At 31.1% G+C, this 17,873-nt stretch overlaps 1 protein-coding gene across 4 annotated transcripts in view; it reads left to right on the forward strand.

Annotated features, from left to right (window-relative positions):
- Window positions 1–17,873, forward strand: part of LOC143082342 (uncharacterized) — a 32,309-nt gene that overhangs the window by 9,117 nt on the left and 5,319 nt on the right. The window contains exons 1-5 of one of the 4 annotated variants that reach the window (XM_076257986.1): window positions 1,020–1,257; window positions 11,643–11,788; window positions 13,779–15,588; window positions 16,288–16,379; window positions 17,534–17,815. In XM_076257986.1, coding sequence (XP_076114101.1) covers window positions 1,068–1,257; window positions 11,643–11,788; window positions 13,779–15,588; window positions 16,288–16,379; window positions 17,534–17,815 — 2,520 coding nt within the window. In that variant the 5' untranslated portion in view covers window positions 1,020–1,067. Of the gene's footprint in view, window positions 1–1,019; window positions 1,258–3,714; window positions 3,796–11,642; window positions 11,789–12,428; window positions 12,568–13,778; window positions 15,589–16,287; window positions 16,380–17,533; window positions 17,816–17,873 lie in introns of those variants that run through there. The other 3 variants (XM_076257988.1, XM_076257987.1, XM_076257989.1) reach the window with 3 other exon arrangements.

Raw genomic sequence — 17,873 nt, forward strand, 5'->3', positions numbered from 1 at the left:
AGTTCCAAAAAAAGTGATGTAAACATTTAAAATAGGCAACTGTATGTCCTTCAACAATGAGAAAAACACAGACTGTCTAGTATATGATATAGTTGACTATAAAAAAAAAATGGACACGAAAAATATGAAAACATTTCTGTTGTACTGTTTTATATTTTTGATTATTGTCATGATTCCAGTGTTATTCAAATAAACAATGTAAATTTGTTGAAATTTAGAAGTATACTTGAGCTAATTCTCCATTACTAGAGTGAAAAAATGTTTGTCTTGACTTGTAAATCAATATTTATCTTGCTTATATTAAATAGATACATTATATGAATGGAATTTACATGTATCAATTGTCCAAATGCATTTGTAATAGTCTAGCTAATTTGAGCTGAACATTAAATCTCAGAACATACTTGTTTTCAAAGGGGGAAAACTCCTCATATTCAATTTAACTCAGCTTATCAGGATGTAAAAATTACAAAATTGTATCCATATAATTACTTGTACCAAATACATTTTGTGAGGATTATGAGTTTCATATGTTATGATTATCGTGAGTTGTTGTTTTTGATTTTATCTTTATGTTTTTCTTGTTTAGGGAGTCTGGTATTGGTAGCACATCTTTGTTCATGTATATAGCTATGTTCAATTTATTCACAACTTTTCTAGACACTGGATCAGTTAGAGCATAATGTTATATAGACACCTCAGTCAAGTTCATTGTTCTTTTACCAAATTATTAAAGACCATAGTAAAAATTACATCTTGATATCTTTTCATTTTATTTTGTTGGGTTGCTGTCTAATCCAAATTTCTGCACATGAACATGTCCTATATTCATAGAAAAACATGATCAATTACAACATAGGACAATAATATCATAGGAATCAGATTGATTGACTTTGGTCTAATGTCCAGTACACAATATTTGGATACAACACCTCCCAAGTTTTTGTTTACACGGATCAGCTGATCGTTACAGGTAACATTTCCTGATAAAGATTATAGATAAAAGTTTGATATGTAAAGTCCAATACATAACAATATTACATGTATGTAACAGCTTGTAAATATACATGCAGTTTTGCATTTGTGTATCAACAGAGACACTAGAAATCATTACACAGGAACTGGGAGCCTCATTAACCCCCCTTTTAGAGGGTTGCAGGCTCCCAGGATTTTACAGGATGTTTATTTTAATACGGGAGAAAATTTGTTTGTCACCGATCTTGACAAAATTATGGATACCTCCAATCAGACTAACAAGTAGGTTTTAGTATACAAATCAATACATATTTTACACTTATACATGTATGTATGTCATGTTTGTATTACTCATAATCATATATAATTATTAGTTTTAAAGTTTTATGATAAAATGTGTATGACAAACTTAGAAAGTAAATTTCCTCATCAAACTTGAAAGTTTTTAAAAGTATTGGTATATATATGAAACCTAGCACGTTCATACCTCATTACGCCTTGGGGTCTACATGTACATATTGCTCAGTAGTCTCAAGTTAACATGTTCTTAGGTAGCAACAAATCCAAATGTTGTGAAGGTTTTTAAATATCACTTTAGTGCTAATTTCGCTTTCATCTACACATCAATGAAATTACTTGTACATGTTATTGTCTTGTGATATTGTTTTTACTTTGGTTAACATTGACCCATTGTAAAGTACTTATATTATATATTTGAACTGTATTTTCCTGAATGCTAACTTCCTTATTTGATTTGTTCTATCTTGTAGTATTCATGTGTACATATTTCTTTTTATACTCCTCCAAAAACATTGAGGAGCTTTTAAGAATTAGTACTGGTATTTTATCGCTTTGTCCGTCTAACTTTCTGTCTTACCATTTGACCTTCTGTTAGTCTTTGTGGGTTTCCCTCCAACTCCATGTTACAAAAACCAAAAGGTTTCCACATATTAACTTGGGTATCCCTTGCTAATGACTGGAATAATGCTTATACCTATAGCAGACAATCTTTTTCGTTAAAATTTTAAATTTACAAGTCTGCAACTCAATTTTTTTAGAAAAATAGCACATCATGATTTGTTTTAATCTTGTGAATTAATATTAACAATACTTTGAACATTCTTTTTTAAACCTGAATAGACAACACCACATTTCATTGGTTTTCATGAACAAGCAAGAAATATAAACAACAGAAAAAGCTATAAAATAAGTCTGAGCTGAAATCATGTAATTTATTTCTATTTGTGTTGACAAACAATCAACATGATCGTTTCAATAGTTCAGCAGTTTACAATTTGTTGATCTAGATAATTGGCATTTGTAATAACCTCCATCAGACATGATGTTAATAAAGTTTTATAAATTACTGGGAATATCAATATTATTTGATATGATCAGTGCCAGCATCCTAATTTATGTGTTTAATAGGGAGTACCAGTAGTTGACAGACCAAATATTATCACAATCTATTCTATCAGTCTACATGTAGATGTACTGGACAGGTATGAAATAATTGGACAGTCAAATACAGTAAGGAAGATTTATGATAAGAGTCATTATTTGGCCATTAAAGTACAAAAAAAAGAATCAATACACTTATAAATGTTTCCAGAACCAAGACATGTTGTGGACATGAATATGGTCAGTGATGGAACTGTCAATAATTTTTGGTTGAAATCTTTTAAAGTTACTTTTGGTTGCTTTGTCTCAATATCATGTATTCAATGTTCGACATACAGCTTGGCTTATATATCAAAGTTTTCACCAGTTCCAACCTTCAAATGTTTTTATGCCCCCGCTGTAGTGGAGGGAGCATTAATTTAAGTTTTAACCTTGTCCGTCCATACGTCCCAAAATTGGTTTCTGTACTGTAACTTTACTTTGCCTTAATATAACCATTTGTTTTAAAACTTATCCACAATGATTACCTCAAAACACAGATCAAGTTTGAAATTTTGTGTTGTCACTTTTACCATTTTAGAGTTATGCCCCTTTACAAATGAGAAATTGCTGAATTTTCATTTCTGTTCTCTAACTTCTGTTTACCTCAACTAAATGTTTTGAAACTTATAAACAGTGCTTTATGATTACCACAAAACTGAGATCAAGAACAAATTCAGGTAGAGTCATGTTTACAGTTCTTGAGTTAAAAATGGCTGTATATAATGTTTTATGCAAACAGATTGATTGAATGTTACCAAAATTGTCTCGATAACTTTGAAATTAAATGTGCTTGTGTTTTTAAAATAATTTAAAGATATGGGGAGTATAAACTGAAACAGTGCTGTTTTAACACTTTGTGAAGATTGAAAATCTTTAAAGACAAATTTAGTTGAGAATAAAATGACTCTTTTTAGGGTGGCCCTTAGATATATTTTTTATAGTGTTGTTGAGTTGTTAGTGTGTCATTGACATTATAATACCCAACTTCTCCTTGAAGTATAGGTGCAATTTCTAGTGTTTTTACTCGATACTCAGGAGTTATCAATTGTTGCTTGTAATCTTTAGGACTTTAGTTAAAATTTCATTTCAAATATATATACAGATGATTAATATAAGATTAAATGTAAAATTTGGAATATGCAGATGTTTTAAAAGATCTCATTTTGAAGAAGTATTCATTTCCGGTGTGTAATCTTTAATACTTTAAAAGGATCAGCTGTATTATTATTCAATTTAATTCATGCATATAGTCTAAAAATAGATACGATATTTAAATTTTGTAAATCTTTTGAAGGTCATTTATTTATTAAAAGTTTCTTCAGGTGTTAGAAAAAACTTTTGACAGTATTATGTTGACATTACATCAGCGTCGAAGAGGTAAATATAGTTTTTAAGTTTTAAATGACTATTTAAAAAATAAGGTTGTAATTTAACACTTGATAAGCTATTTAGTTTCTGTATAAACATTATGAAAAAAACAGTCATTCGTAAACATTCATTTATTTATACATTTTTATACACACTTGACCTAAAACAAATCATGATTGTGATAAATATGGTCATGATTGAGATAAATATGAGCATGATTGTAAATCCAAAATCTATAATCATTTCTATCTTGTGATTGGAATACACTGTAGCACATTATATACTTGACCAGTCTACTGTCTTGAGGGGGCCTCAGATGGTTCACCCTTTATTGAATGTTTATGGATATAACTCTGCTACAGTGTATTCCATTCATAAGATAGAATACGGATTCAAAGAGGTTAAAATGTTGAAGCAATAATACATCAATGATTATTTTGTGACAAATTTTAAAGTTAAAGGGTCATTGAACTATACCTAGATCTAGGTCCTAGAACACATTTAATTTAGGGGCTAGCTAAAGTCCACCTCTGTATGTGGGATTTTATCCCTCTGTTGAAGACCAATTAGTGGCCTTTCAGCTATTTTCTGCTCTATGGTCAGGTTGCTGTTTATTTGACATATTTTCCATTTCTCAATTTTATTAAGTATAGGATTTTGACAAACAGTTAGAAAATGATTCTTGATATTTGTTGTTTCCAGTATTGATAAATGCAGAATTTTAAATAATGCCTGTAATATTGAATGTCTTCATCCATCAAACTGATTCTGCATCAGTATAACACTTATAATTGTTTAAATCTGTAACACATTCTCATTTAGCATTATATAATATATACAATTTTTCCTATAATGCTTTTATTACCTTAATTCATAAAAAATTATTGAGTTTCTGTAAAGCTTCCAAATTTTATAAATAGCTGTTGCACATTATTTAATAGATCAATATGTATTGAGTTTATACAAATCTTTCCCAAGTAAATGCCAAGGTGATGGCTGATAGCCATAACTTCTTAAATGGTACACACTTTTGTTTATGTTTCTATGGTATCAGATCTAACTGTGTATACTATTGTCAAATTCTTTTGTCAAAATGAAATTTTATATCACAATTTATAAAATGTTTGATACATTGTTCATCAGGTATATCATGTATATCATGAACTAGAATCCAATTTTGTGTTGAACTTAAAGCATTACATTCGGCGGATATAGTAAATAAAAAAAATATCCTGTTATTTCAATTGATTGTAAATTGATTTGCTTCTCAAATTTGCATAAACAAATCAAACTTAAATGTGTTTTTCATTTCTTTACATTAAAGAATAAAAAAGTTAACTTGCAAGTAAGACAGCAACTTAACAATGCAAGCTTAAATAGAATGAATCATGAAAAAGGGGAGGTGTGGTGTACACATGGATAAATTAGACATTAACTAAATTGTACAAGTGATTGAAAATGGACTTGAAACAATTGTAAACAATTGTCTCTGCTTAATGTGTCCCTAGATGAAATTGTGTCTGTGTGTTAAGGTCTGTGTTCAGTCTTCACGCTTGACTGTCATTGGTACTTATCAAATTTATATGTAATTTTAAAATTAGCTAGGTCAAAGGGTTAATAATAATAATGTGGGATTATAAAGTTTGAAAATCACTGGTCACGCTGCACTGATCAATTATTTTAACAAGAGTTATGTCCCTTAGTAATGTTTATTCAATGGAAAATTGCATTGTAAGCACTCTCAAGGTTACATTTCTCTCTTTTTTTTTTAATTTTTAAAAACGGTTATATCTTGGTAAATTTAAAGTTGATTTTATTTCTTTATCAACTGTTTTTACAGGAACTTATGATGTTCTTTTAAATTATATAATTTATAAATTATATAATTTATATTGAAAGTAGAATTGCAAGAAGCTCTCTATAATCTCAAATTTGAAAAAAAAAAGAATTATGAAATTTATTAAAATATTTAAGGTTTGTTTATAACAGCAACATGTTTGACAAGTTCTTGATAATGTATAGAGAACAAAATTTAAAGAATCCTTTAAAGATAGAGTTGTTTCCCTTGAACAAATAAAATATGTGCCTTTGCGAGGAAAATTGGTACCCTGGTCCTTCATTACATCAGATCTGTTAAGTCTCAATGCTCTAGAACAACTTTGAATGGAATTACATTTAGTTCAAAGTTTAAGTAACTTAGATATTAGGCAGCTTAAGATGTGATTACTTACATGATACGTAGAATATATGTGTGTAAAAACAATTTTCATGTATATCTTAGTTTGCACTTGAATAACAAGATGCAAGTTTTACATCTGAGTTGCCAACAGCTGGTTTCTTTGTAGTTTATTTGTACAGGCTTGTACAGGCTCAGTATATATCTACACATACATCTTCATTTGTGAATTTGTCTAGAAATGTGCAAACCTTGATTGTGTTTTAAGAGGGGTATCGAGGGAAACCACTTGTATTGATGATGATCCTATATAAACATTGATATAGGAATTTGTTACATAAACAGTGACTGAAGGAAATAGGAATTGAATTTCATGATGTGTTTCTGTAATTAGGGCTGATTGTTGTCTTACATGCAGATAAAAATATCATATTTCATCGGATTAAGAAAAACAGTGTGGTATAAAATAAATGGCTTCAGAAAACCAGAAGATCAGTAAAACAATTAAATGGAGAACTTGGCCATATAAAGGCTTCAAGAACAACTGAAGTTTAAAAACATCATCAGAATGTAAAACTTAAGGATTGTTGTAAAACATGTATGAGTTCTTTGATAACATGGATATTGATGTCAACTTTTATGAGGACCTATGTTTCTGTTTTGTGGGGGAGGTATTGTACACTCCTGATGATGTTGTTCATCTGACAGGTGAGATGAGTGTTACTATCAATACAAAGAAATCTACATTATAGAAAATGACATCTTACAAAGAATTGATACACAGAATATTGTCAAGGCTAATATTGGAGTTCTCTTTCTATTATTTTGAGTAATAATAAATAAGGTGATTGCCAAAAGACAGTGAGGTCATTAACCTTTTCCTTCTTATGTTTGCTTTACCATGTTTACATTGGCATTGCTATCAATTTTATTGATTGAGTTTCCATCATAGAGTTGTTCCTTCTTTTGAATTTTCACACACAGTACCTTTCAGAATGATGTTTATGCAGTTGTAAATTTTTAGGATGAAATAAAATTAATTAACATGAAGTGAGATTCTGCTAACATGCTGAAAAAGTTAGGGTAGGTAGGTAGGATGTCAAGCAATCTATAATAGATTTTTAGCTCACATGGCCCGAAGGGCCAAGTGAGCTTATGCCATCACTTGGCGTCCGTCGTTGTCCGTCGTCTCTTGTCGTAAACTTTTTCAAGAATCTTCTCCTCTGAAACTTAAATTATAAATAATAACTAGGCCAAATACTTCCAAACTTTAACTGAATGTTCCTTAGGGTATCTAGTTTATAAATTATATCCAAAGTTTTGATCTATTAACAAACATGGTCGCCATTGCTAAAAATAGAACATAGGGGTCAAATGCAGTTTTTGGCTTATAACTCAAAAACCAAAGAATTTAGAGCAAATCTGACAGGGTAAAATTGATTATCAGGTCAAGATCTATCTGCCCTGAAATTTTCAGATGAATCGGACAACCCGTTGTTGGGTTGCTGCCCCTGAATTGGAACTTTTAAGGAAATTTTGCTGTTTTTGGTTATTATCATGAATATTATTATAGGTAGAGATAAACTGTAAACAGCAAAAATGTTCAGAGCAAAGTAAGACCTAAAAATAAGTCAACATGACTGAAATGGTCAGTTGACCCCTTAAGGAGTTATTGCCGTTTATAGTCAATTTTTAACCATTTTTCATAAATCTTAGTTATCTTTTACAAAAATCTTCTCCTCTGAAACTACTAGGCCAAATACTTTTAAACTTTAACTGAATGTTCCTTAGGGTATCTAGTTTATAAATTGTATCCAAAGTTTTGATCTATCAACAAACATGGTCGCTATTGCTAAAAATAGAACATAGGGGTCAAATGCAGTTTTTGGCTTATAACTCAAAAACCAAAGCATTTAGAGCAAATCTGACATAGGTAAAATTAATTATCAGGTCAAGATCTATCTGCCCTGAAATTTTCAGATGAATCGGACATCCCGTTGTTGGGTTGCTGCCCCTGAATTGGAACTTTTAAGGAAATTTTGCTGTTTTTGGTTATTATCATGAATATTATTATAGGTAGAGATAAACTGGAAACAGCAAAAATGTTCAGAGCAAAGTAAGACCTAAAAATAAGTCAACATGACTGAAATGGTCAGTTGACCCCTTAAGGAGTTATTGCCGTTTATAGTCAATTTTTAACCATTTTTCATAAATCTTAGTTATCTTTTACAAAAATCTTCTCCTCTGAAACTACTGGGCCAAATTGAACTAAACTTGGCCACAACCATCATTGGGGTATTTTGTTTGAAAATTGTGTCCAGTGACCTGGCCAACCAACCTAAATGGCCGCTGTTACTTAAAATAGAACATAGGGGTCAAATGCAGTTTTTGGCTTATATCTCAAAAACTAAAGCATTTAAAGCAAATCTGACATGGGGTATAAATGTTCATTAGGTCAAGATCTATCAGCCCTGAAATTTTCAGATGAATCAAACAACCCATTGTTGGGTTGCTGCCACTTAAGTTAATTGGTAATTTTAAGGAAATTTTGCAGTTTTTGGTCATTATCTTGAATATTATTATAGATAAAGATAAACTGTAAACAGCAAAACTGATCAGCAAAGTAAGATCTACAAATAAGTTAATATGACCAAAATTGTCAATTGACCCCTTAAGGGGTTGTTGTCCTTTAATGACAATTTTTCACAATTTGTTCATCATATTTGCTAACTTTAAAAAATCTTTTCCTCTAAAACTACTCAACCAAATTCAACCAAACTTCATTTGAATGATCAGTAGGGTGTATAAAATAAAGTTTGTGTTTTATTTTTTATTTCGTCAAAAAACATGGCCGAAGGCATTGTTTACCAGGTGAGCGATTCAGGCTCTTGAGAGCCTCTTGTTACCATTGGCTGTCAAGTCAACATTTGTATTTTTGTTGAGGTCTATTTAGGTTCATGTATTAAAATGCTGCAGTGGCTTATTCAGTAGCATTCCTGAAAGAGGTATAATCTCTGTCCATAAAGTTTCCATTTGGTTTATTGTCCTTGAATACTTTGACTTCGTTGTTTCATATTATGAAAGTATGATTGCTGTAGAGTCTTGTTAAATAATTGATCTCTTCAGTTACTATATACATACGTATATATACAGTCTCACCTATATTTGGTCTGTAAAATCATTGTATTAGGTACAAATACTCATCAGTCATTGTTTATTTTATTCATTCATTGATTTAACATTATGGTTGTCCATGTCTAATAAGTCTAAGTTATTGTAACTTGAGTGTAGGTACTATAAGAAATGTATTTGAACCATGTCTAAAGAACTATCCGACATGATTCATACTCTTTGAGTATTACTTGTTCTTTCCTGGTTCATTGATTATTCTTTTAGGTTTACATGTCTGTCTGACAGGAGACAGTTTGACTTTTACCTCACATCATCTTTCATGATTTATTGATGTCAATCCTTTGTCACTTTGGTGATACTATATGCACCACTTTGAATTATACTTTATCTGTCTGTTATACATGTTACATTATTTTCTTATTTTCATATTCTGACATCGGACTCGGACTTCTCTTAAACCTAAGGTTTACCATAGGCGGATCCAGGGGGGGCCCCCCCCCTTTTGTTGGAAAAATTTGGTTGATTATATAGGAAATCATTGAAGCATGACTGGAGCCCCCCCCCCCCCCCCCCCCCCCCCCCCCTTAGGAAAAGTTCTGGATCCGCCACTGTTTACTGTAGGTAATGTTGTACATTTGTTTTTTCTACATTTGCTAGAGGTATAACGGGAGGGTTGAGGTCTCCAAAAACATGTTCAACCCCGCCGCAATATTGGGACGGACCCAAGTCAGGAGCCTCTGGCCTTTGTCATTCTTGTGTATAATTTGGAGTTTAGTATGACATCCATTATCACTGAACTAGTATACATATTTGTTTAGGGCCCAGCTGAAGGATGCTTCCAGGTGCGGGAGTTTCTCGCTGCATTGAAGACCCATTGGTGGCCTTTGGCTGTTGTCTGCTTTATGGTCAGTTTGTTGCCTCTTTGACACATTCCCCATTTCCATTCTCAATTTTATATATTGTCCTGACTATGCTATTATCTTTTTGTTAAATCTTGTCTGACGCTCTTGCTGATTTTGATAAATATATAATTTTAATCAAAAAAATAAATACTAAAACTTATACACTTTTGATAAATGTGTTACATGTATTATGTTACTTTGGATTTTACTAAAATGAAAATTCACAGACCATAACTTTAATCAAACATACAATACAATATTTTTGATAGTTGTAAAACATTTTATTGATCAATGTTGATATTAAGTCAAAATAATAGAAATGCAACATGTTGTCATTACATAATAAGGAGTTATTATATTCAAATCCATTTAATATGTTTCAGGTGACTGTATTACCTGTAACCTTATTGATTATTAATTTTGATATTTAGCCTCAGTAATAATTTAAATTCAAAATTTGCACTTGGTTGTCCATGGGAAAATTCACATTAGGTTTGTAAAAGGTGTTGGTAATATTCATAATTATTCTGTCCTTATTATATATATGCAACAAAAGTTTCACTGTAAAATGTAACAGTTGTCATGTAGTGTCATCTGGACAGTGGTTTAATATAATCCTTTTTGTAGGTAATTGTCCTTCATTAACGTTGAACTCCTTTTCACAGTTTCCTTTGAAAATCAATGCACACCTTCCACTAAAACCCTTATAAAAGTTTGATGGAATTTTCTTAAAATCTGCATCAAATATGTAATGCCATTGTCATTCTCCATTTTATTTTTCCTCACAAATATTTTGGGTGTTTTCTTATAACCAAAGCTGATTGCTGACAAATTCTGGCATGTTTTGTATTTTTTTTTTAAATACATATTTGAGACTGAAAGTTGTGCTTTTGGTTTATAGATCTAGGAAGATGTGGTATGAGTGCCAATGAGACAACTCTCTTTCCAATTAACAATTTATAAAAGTAAACCATTATAAGTCAAAATTAATAGTGGCCACAGACCACAATTAATTCCTCTATCAGTTCTTTATAACGTTTTGTATCATTAAAAAAATTGCACCATGCACTTTTGTCAAATTTTTTGTGTGTGTAATGTATAGTCTTAGTCCAAATATATATCCAAAATTCAGAAAGATTGAAGCAATCACTTTTACAAATTTAACCAATACACATCCATAGTATTCCATACCTCTATTGACAAGTCAAGAGAGGTTCCGAAAACTGTAAATATGACCTTTTTGCACTTGGCCTAATCACTCATTCCATATTAAAATCAGTTTGAATACAACATCCAAAAATTTATTTCACCTCTCTTCTTTCATTTCCACCTAAAAAAATCTAAGAAATGAGTGAGGAAGGGAAAGAAAAAAAATTAAGGAAAAATACACTCTATTTAAAAGGAACTATATTCGTGGACAACGAAAAGCGGGGTCATTAATTGTGGTCTTGGGCCTAGTGTAAAACTATTCAAACAGGAAAACCAACAGTCTAATCTAGCTATATAAAAAAAAATTCAAGCAAGTCATTAATTGTGCTTATGGTATCATTTAGACTCTTTTTACGTTTCAGCCAAGTCGGGGTCAGTTATCTGTGATATATATATTGATACATTTGTATAACATTTAGACATTTTTTATTTTTCAGCCAAGTCAGCGACAGTAATCTGTGCGGTTGGTATAACTTTTGGACTTGGTGGCTTCATTCTCTACAGACTGTACTGTAAATTTATACATCCACTATTCAAGAAATCACCAAAAAAGAAAAAATCTCAGAAGAGGAATGGTTCACAGGTAATTTAAAATGGAAATTGATAACAATGAATAACTAGAATTATTAAACAACAACAAAATTCTGATATTTGGTATGTATGGCTTTTGTTAGCATCTGATTCTGTTAATTTGTGGACTCTGGAAACAGAAATTAATAGTTAAAGCTAATAATATTCTTGTTTGATGTGTAAAAATTATTTACATTATAACTAGTACTGCACTATAAACAATTGAATTAATTGAATCTGGAATATTTTTAATTCTGGAAGATAAATGTATGATGAACAAGCTATTTTATATGTATAAAACATGTAAAATAGGGTTAGCCTCGTGCGTGCATGGCTAAGGTTCACATTACTTTCACTATTATTTCCATATGAACTAACCAACACCTGTTAGCCATGCTAAACCTCCTTTATGAATTGGGTTAGTTTTTATCATACATTTTAAATCAATTTCCCAAAATAACAAATTATTCCAGATTCAATAATTCCTTGTTTATATAATAAATACTGCACTAGTGATTTGCAACACATCAAAGTAATGATAAGTTTAATTTGTTTTATGCTTTATTGCATACCAACTTCAAAAAATGTTGGAAACAATATAGTTTTATTTTTATTTTGAAACATTGCCAATATTCTGAAGTTTTTCTAGAGTTACTTCCCTTAGGTAAACAACAGGAAGTGTACCTAGTCAATATTTTATAATGACATCTAAAGATTCTGCTTGTCACGAGAATGAAAATGATAAATTGATCGTGTTTAATCATATATATTATACTGATCAATGGCTTAAGGGTAGGTTTTATATTATCACTCTTGGAAAACATCTGATTCATGAATATTTAAAGTTTAATGACCTATTAAAATAACAATTAATGGCCTTTGTTTAGTTGTCGGGTACTAGTTTTCACATATATACATGTATTCATATTTAATGTAAAGGTCATAATTTATCACGAGATTTTTTTTTTATAACTATAATCCTAGAGAATTGTGTTCTTGTAAATTTAAACATTCTAAAAAAAAGAAAAGTTAATACACTGCAGTAATTACACTGAAATATATATATATGTATATGCATACATTATGTATAAATGTTTATGGATTATAATCAAAGAAAAGGTTTAAAGGTATTATTGTTGTTTATTAAGTAAGTGCAAATACATTTTAAGACCACTATAGTATACATGGTATACAAAAATAAGGTAGAATGTACGGAGCCTGTACCTTCAGGAATGAAATCACATAAACCAAGCTATGGTTTACAAAAATATAAGGTAGAATCTACTGAACCACAAACACAAAACCAGAGAATCTTAACAAAACTATGACCATGGTACAAGATCTAGATACACGGGAAACAGTGAACACTTAAAGCTAAAGGTTATTTCAACTAACTGCCATTAAAATGGAAATTCTTTTTGTAAACCTGTGGACTTTAGCATGTCTGATATATCATGTAAATTAGCAGTACCCGTCACAGAATTTATTTACGATATATAAAGAACAAACAATTTTAATGAAGATAAAACTAGCAGGTTTCAGGGAAAATTTAATCAGGAAGTTTTATACTGTTTAAGATGGTTGTATCCTAGATTATCCAAACATGTATGTGTAATTAGATTATGAAACCAAAACCAAAACTTAGATAAAACAGGAAAAAGACAATTGTTGTTTCACATAGTTCTTTATAAAGTGACTAAAGATTGAAAGCTCTGACAGTAAGATATAAAACGCTATCAAAAAGTACTAGTGGTTATTGACAGTAGTGTGCTGTAAAATCATAAACTTATGCTTGCATTGATTTTAGATTTTAAATGCTGGACAAACATTGGAGATTAATTATTGTCATTTCAGGAATTGTTGTGTATCAAAATTGAAAATGAGTGTTTTTAGTGAAACTTATTTAGACACTTCTTTTTGGCAATAATAATATCATTACTTTACAGTTATATCAAACCATACTCCTTATCATGAGAATTTATATGTATTGATTTTATTTTCAGGAAATTGATGGAACGAAATGTGAAACAAGTATGGGAAATTCTAACTCCAATAAAGCAGAAACCTCAGCTTATTTCAGTCCTACCACAGGTGTAGCTCTACATGTTGGAAGAAAATCTCGTAGCAGGGACAATCTCAAAACACAAACAGAATCTTCACATGTCAGACAGAGAAAGAAGGTAAAAAGAAGGAAGACGTCCTCAGATAAAGACCTGACAAGATCATTACCAATCAAAGTACCTTCTAGTCAAAGTGAAATTAGTATTAACCAATTAGTTCATTCTGCCTCAGATGTCTCAAACCTAGATTTAGAAGGATCACTTAAAGCTAATGTCAGTCTGCAGTCCCTGACAGATAGAAACATGATAGAATCACTAAGACATGCTAACCATGCAGCACAATTATCAGATGATTTAATTAACCATTTACCAGATTTAACAGGTGCCCCTGACAAAAACACAGAGGATAGCATACAAGTAGAAGATTTATCTAATAAAGAGAACTGTGATAATCAGACTGCTTCTAGTAATACAAAATACCATATAGAACTATCTGATGATTTACTGACGGTCAGTAGTGTCTTACTAACACCACCATCTGAGGACGATGGTCAAGATAGATTCCAAAGTTCTCACTTAAATCCACATCATAATAAAACCAATACATTGCAGCATCCTTTGTCTTCCTATAGTTCAGATTACAACACAGACTCCAAAAAGTCAGGAACTGACGATTGTCACGTGTCCACTGCCGACGAATCAGGAAGTTGTGATGAAAAAGATTCTGTTTCTTCTTTACCCAAACTCAGGTCTCCCGATCGATTCTTCCGTGAATCTTTACTCTATCGTTTACAGGAATGTCATAATGGTGCTGGATCCAGTAATTCATCGTCTTTAGATTCATCTCCAGAATTTTCTCCGTACGCTAGATATCGTAAGTACAGTATTGAATCCGAAAGCCTGTCAGGATTGGCCACACCAGACAATGAAATGTTCACTTCTATTTATGAAGTCGGACGTTCTACAGAGGACCAATTCTATCATTTAGAGGAAGAAGTTGGAGATATTGAGGAGGAGTTTGCTAGTTTGACTAATAAATTAAATGAATTAAAAAACATAGCTTTACAAAGTGATAGTAGTAGCATAGACTATTCCCCAAGTCATCCATTAGCCAAGAAAGCTGTAGAAATTGTAGATAAAACTAGAAATAGACTGAGTCGATCTCGTAGTGTATCTGTTAGCAGTACAGATAGCTCTCTTGCTTGTAATGGCAGTCTGGATGTACCTGATCTGTCATGGGACTCAGAGGGGTTACATGGGGATAATTCAAACAAAAACACACCAAGCAGTCGAAGGTGTAGTGAACCAGGAAACTCTTTAAGAAATAAATTTCATTCAAAATTATTCAGTAAGGACACAAATAACGGAATTAGCTTTGAAAGTCCAATGGAATCAGACGTAGAGAAAGATGGCACGTTAGACAATATATCTACTGATGAATGTTTCGAGATTAATTTAAGTGATTGGCCCAAAGATGATTCATCCGACAGTCCTTCACATTCAAAGTTAAATTTTTCATCCTCCGTTAAGGATTCATCACAAATGGACGGTGAGACGGCTACGTCAAGTTCATCAGCCAAAGAATCATCACAGTTAAACAGTAAATCCAGTATTAAAATGTCATCTGAGGCATCCTCAAGTAGTTGTTATGAGAGTGCAAGAGATACTAGTCAAAGTCAAAGTCAAGGTCAAAAGTCAAACGGTATAAAGGAGGAGAATGATTGTGATGGAAAACAAGAAGCTAATAATAATGGTAAAGTATTGTACCTTAAAGATTATAAACCTTATTTGATTGCAATTAATTTATTACACTTAGATAAAAAGGTATGTGGGATACTGGTCAATGATACAGCAACCCAATAACACACGTAAAATGGTAAAAAACCTTCTAGAGGATAAGATAATGTAAACTGTGAGTTTTATTTTAACTTATTAAAGGTAAAATATTTTAATTGTATAGTTAAAATTGTATTGGAAATTTATCTACTGAGTATTATTTATCCAATGTTGACAACTAATATCCTAGTTTTTGCTCTAGTAATTTTGATTTACCAAATTCATGTACAAATTAAAGTAGATAATTATAAGGTGGTATAAGCAGTCATGGGCAATGAAGCAAAGACATTCGGGAAAATAAATCAATACAGTTTGTATCACATTACTGAAAGATGGTTTCAAAATAAGTTACTTCAGATTGAAATTATGAATTTGAACATTTTTTAAAATATTGACAAATCTAATCATGTTCAACATTGTAATACATGTATTAGGTTCTGCTGAAATATTTGGCTTTTAATGATTGATTGATTGAATGATTGATTGCATGCACATGCCACCCATCAATGCAATATTAAAGACTTGCAAATTTCTATATATAACAGCTTTTAAGGTAGTTGCATTGTTGAACATCAGGAGTATGTCCATGAATTATATATAAATGTATATTTATTAGGAATTGTACAGATTTGTGATAGAGTACACATAACAAAGTATGTAGATAGAGAATGGAAAGGACAGACAGACAGAGCTAATACTATCAGGAAGGTTTGTATAATATTGATATAAACATTTATATAAACAGACTATAAACAGATCTATCTATAACACATGAAATACAATTTATATCCGTACCTAGAAATTATAAGAAGGTAAATCTTTCAGACAGTACAAGATCATAGAAGGCGTTACAAAATAAAGAGAAAATACTTGACAATTAAGATTTCAAAAAAAAAAATAAGTGTAGTAAGCATGTCATAAGGCAATTCAAACCACAACATGAACACAATACAAAAATGAAACACCAGAAAACACAACATCTGACAATACAAAAAATAATTAGAAATTGAATGTTTTTTATAGTATTATTGAAATCCGTATTTTTATGCCCCACCTTCAGATTAAAGTTTTTGGTCGAGGTAATTTTTGATGAAGTTGAAGTCCAATCAACTTGAAAGTTAGTACACATGTTCCCTATGGTATAATCTTTCTAAATTTAATGCCAAATTATATTTCTAAGCCAATTTCACGGTCCATTGAACATGGAAAATGATAGTGCCAGTGGGGCATCTGTGTACTATGGACACATTCTTGTTCATACTTGTATCACCATGATCACATGTATCATATTCTTCATGGTCAATGCTATAAATCACCCTATAAAACCACAAAAAAAGAAACAGTCAACTCTTATAATAACATTATAATGCCAGTCTTATCTAAGTTTTAACAGACTTATTGTCATTTGTGTATATTTTGTTATAAAAGAGAGGTGAAAGATTCCAAAGGGATATTCAAATACATTAGACAAAAACAACACCAAGACAAAATGAAAGACAAATAACAGTCTTAAAAAAACCCAGAAAACCAAAGACAGAGCAATACTAACCAATAACTGGGGTGATCTCATGTGATACCAACAGATTATTATTGATAAAAAGATAATGCATGTATTACTATTGCCAATGGGTGATTAAATGGCCCCAATTAAATACTATAGTAAGTGTACATGTACCTTAGGCAATGTTATATAACATATACAAGGATAAACAAAAGTTTTTGCAAGCCTTGTGTTCATCTGCTTTACAACATCAAAACTTACAACATATGAAATAAAATAGAATCTGCTGGGTCTTAGATATTTACCCTTTTAAAAATGTTAAGAGTCAATAATTGACATATTTTTTCTTCATTTTTTTCAGGCTTATCAAGAAATACCCAAAGTAACTGGATGTCAACATCTATGCAGAGTAAGGGGCGATAACTATTGTGGTTTACGAGGGACATTATTTCAGTGCCTTTGTTACGGCATAGATATATCAAAACATTGGTCAGATATAAACAATGTAACAGATAAATTAACCAGTAGATATAAAGAGAGAAGTTCAGGATTAAATCAATGGACTTTCGCTGGTCGACTTTCATGTCAGGAAGGTCAAAGGTTATCTATGATGTCACATTGTTTGTCATTATTATTTTCAAAGGTAATACTATAGACTATAGTACTTGTATTTATTATTAGCACGAAAATAAGATGTGGTA

This window comes from Mytilus galloprovincialis, chromosome 7 (genome assembly GCF_965363235.1).
Source record: "Mytilus galloprovincialis chromosome 7, xbMytGall1.hap1.1, whole genome shotgun sequence".
Taxonomy (NCBI): domain Eukaryota; kingdom Metazoa; phylum Mollusca; class Bivalvia; order Mytilida; family Mytilidae; genus Mytilus; species Mytilus galloprovincialis.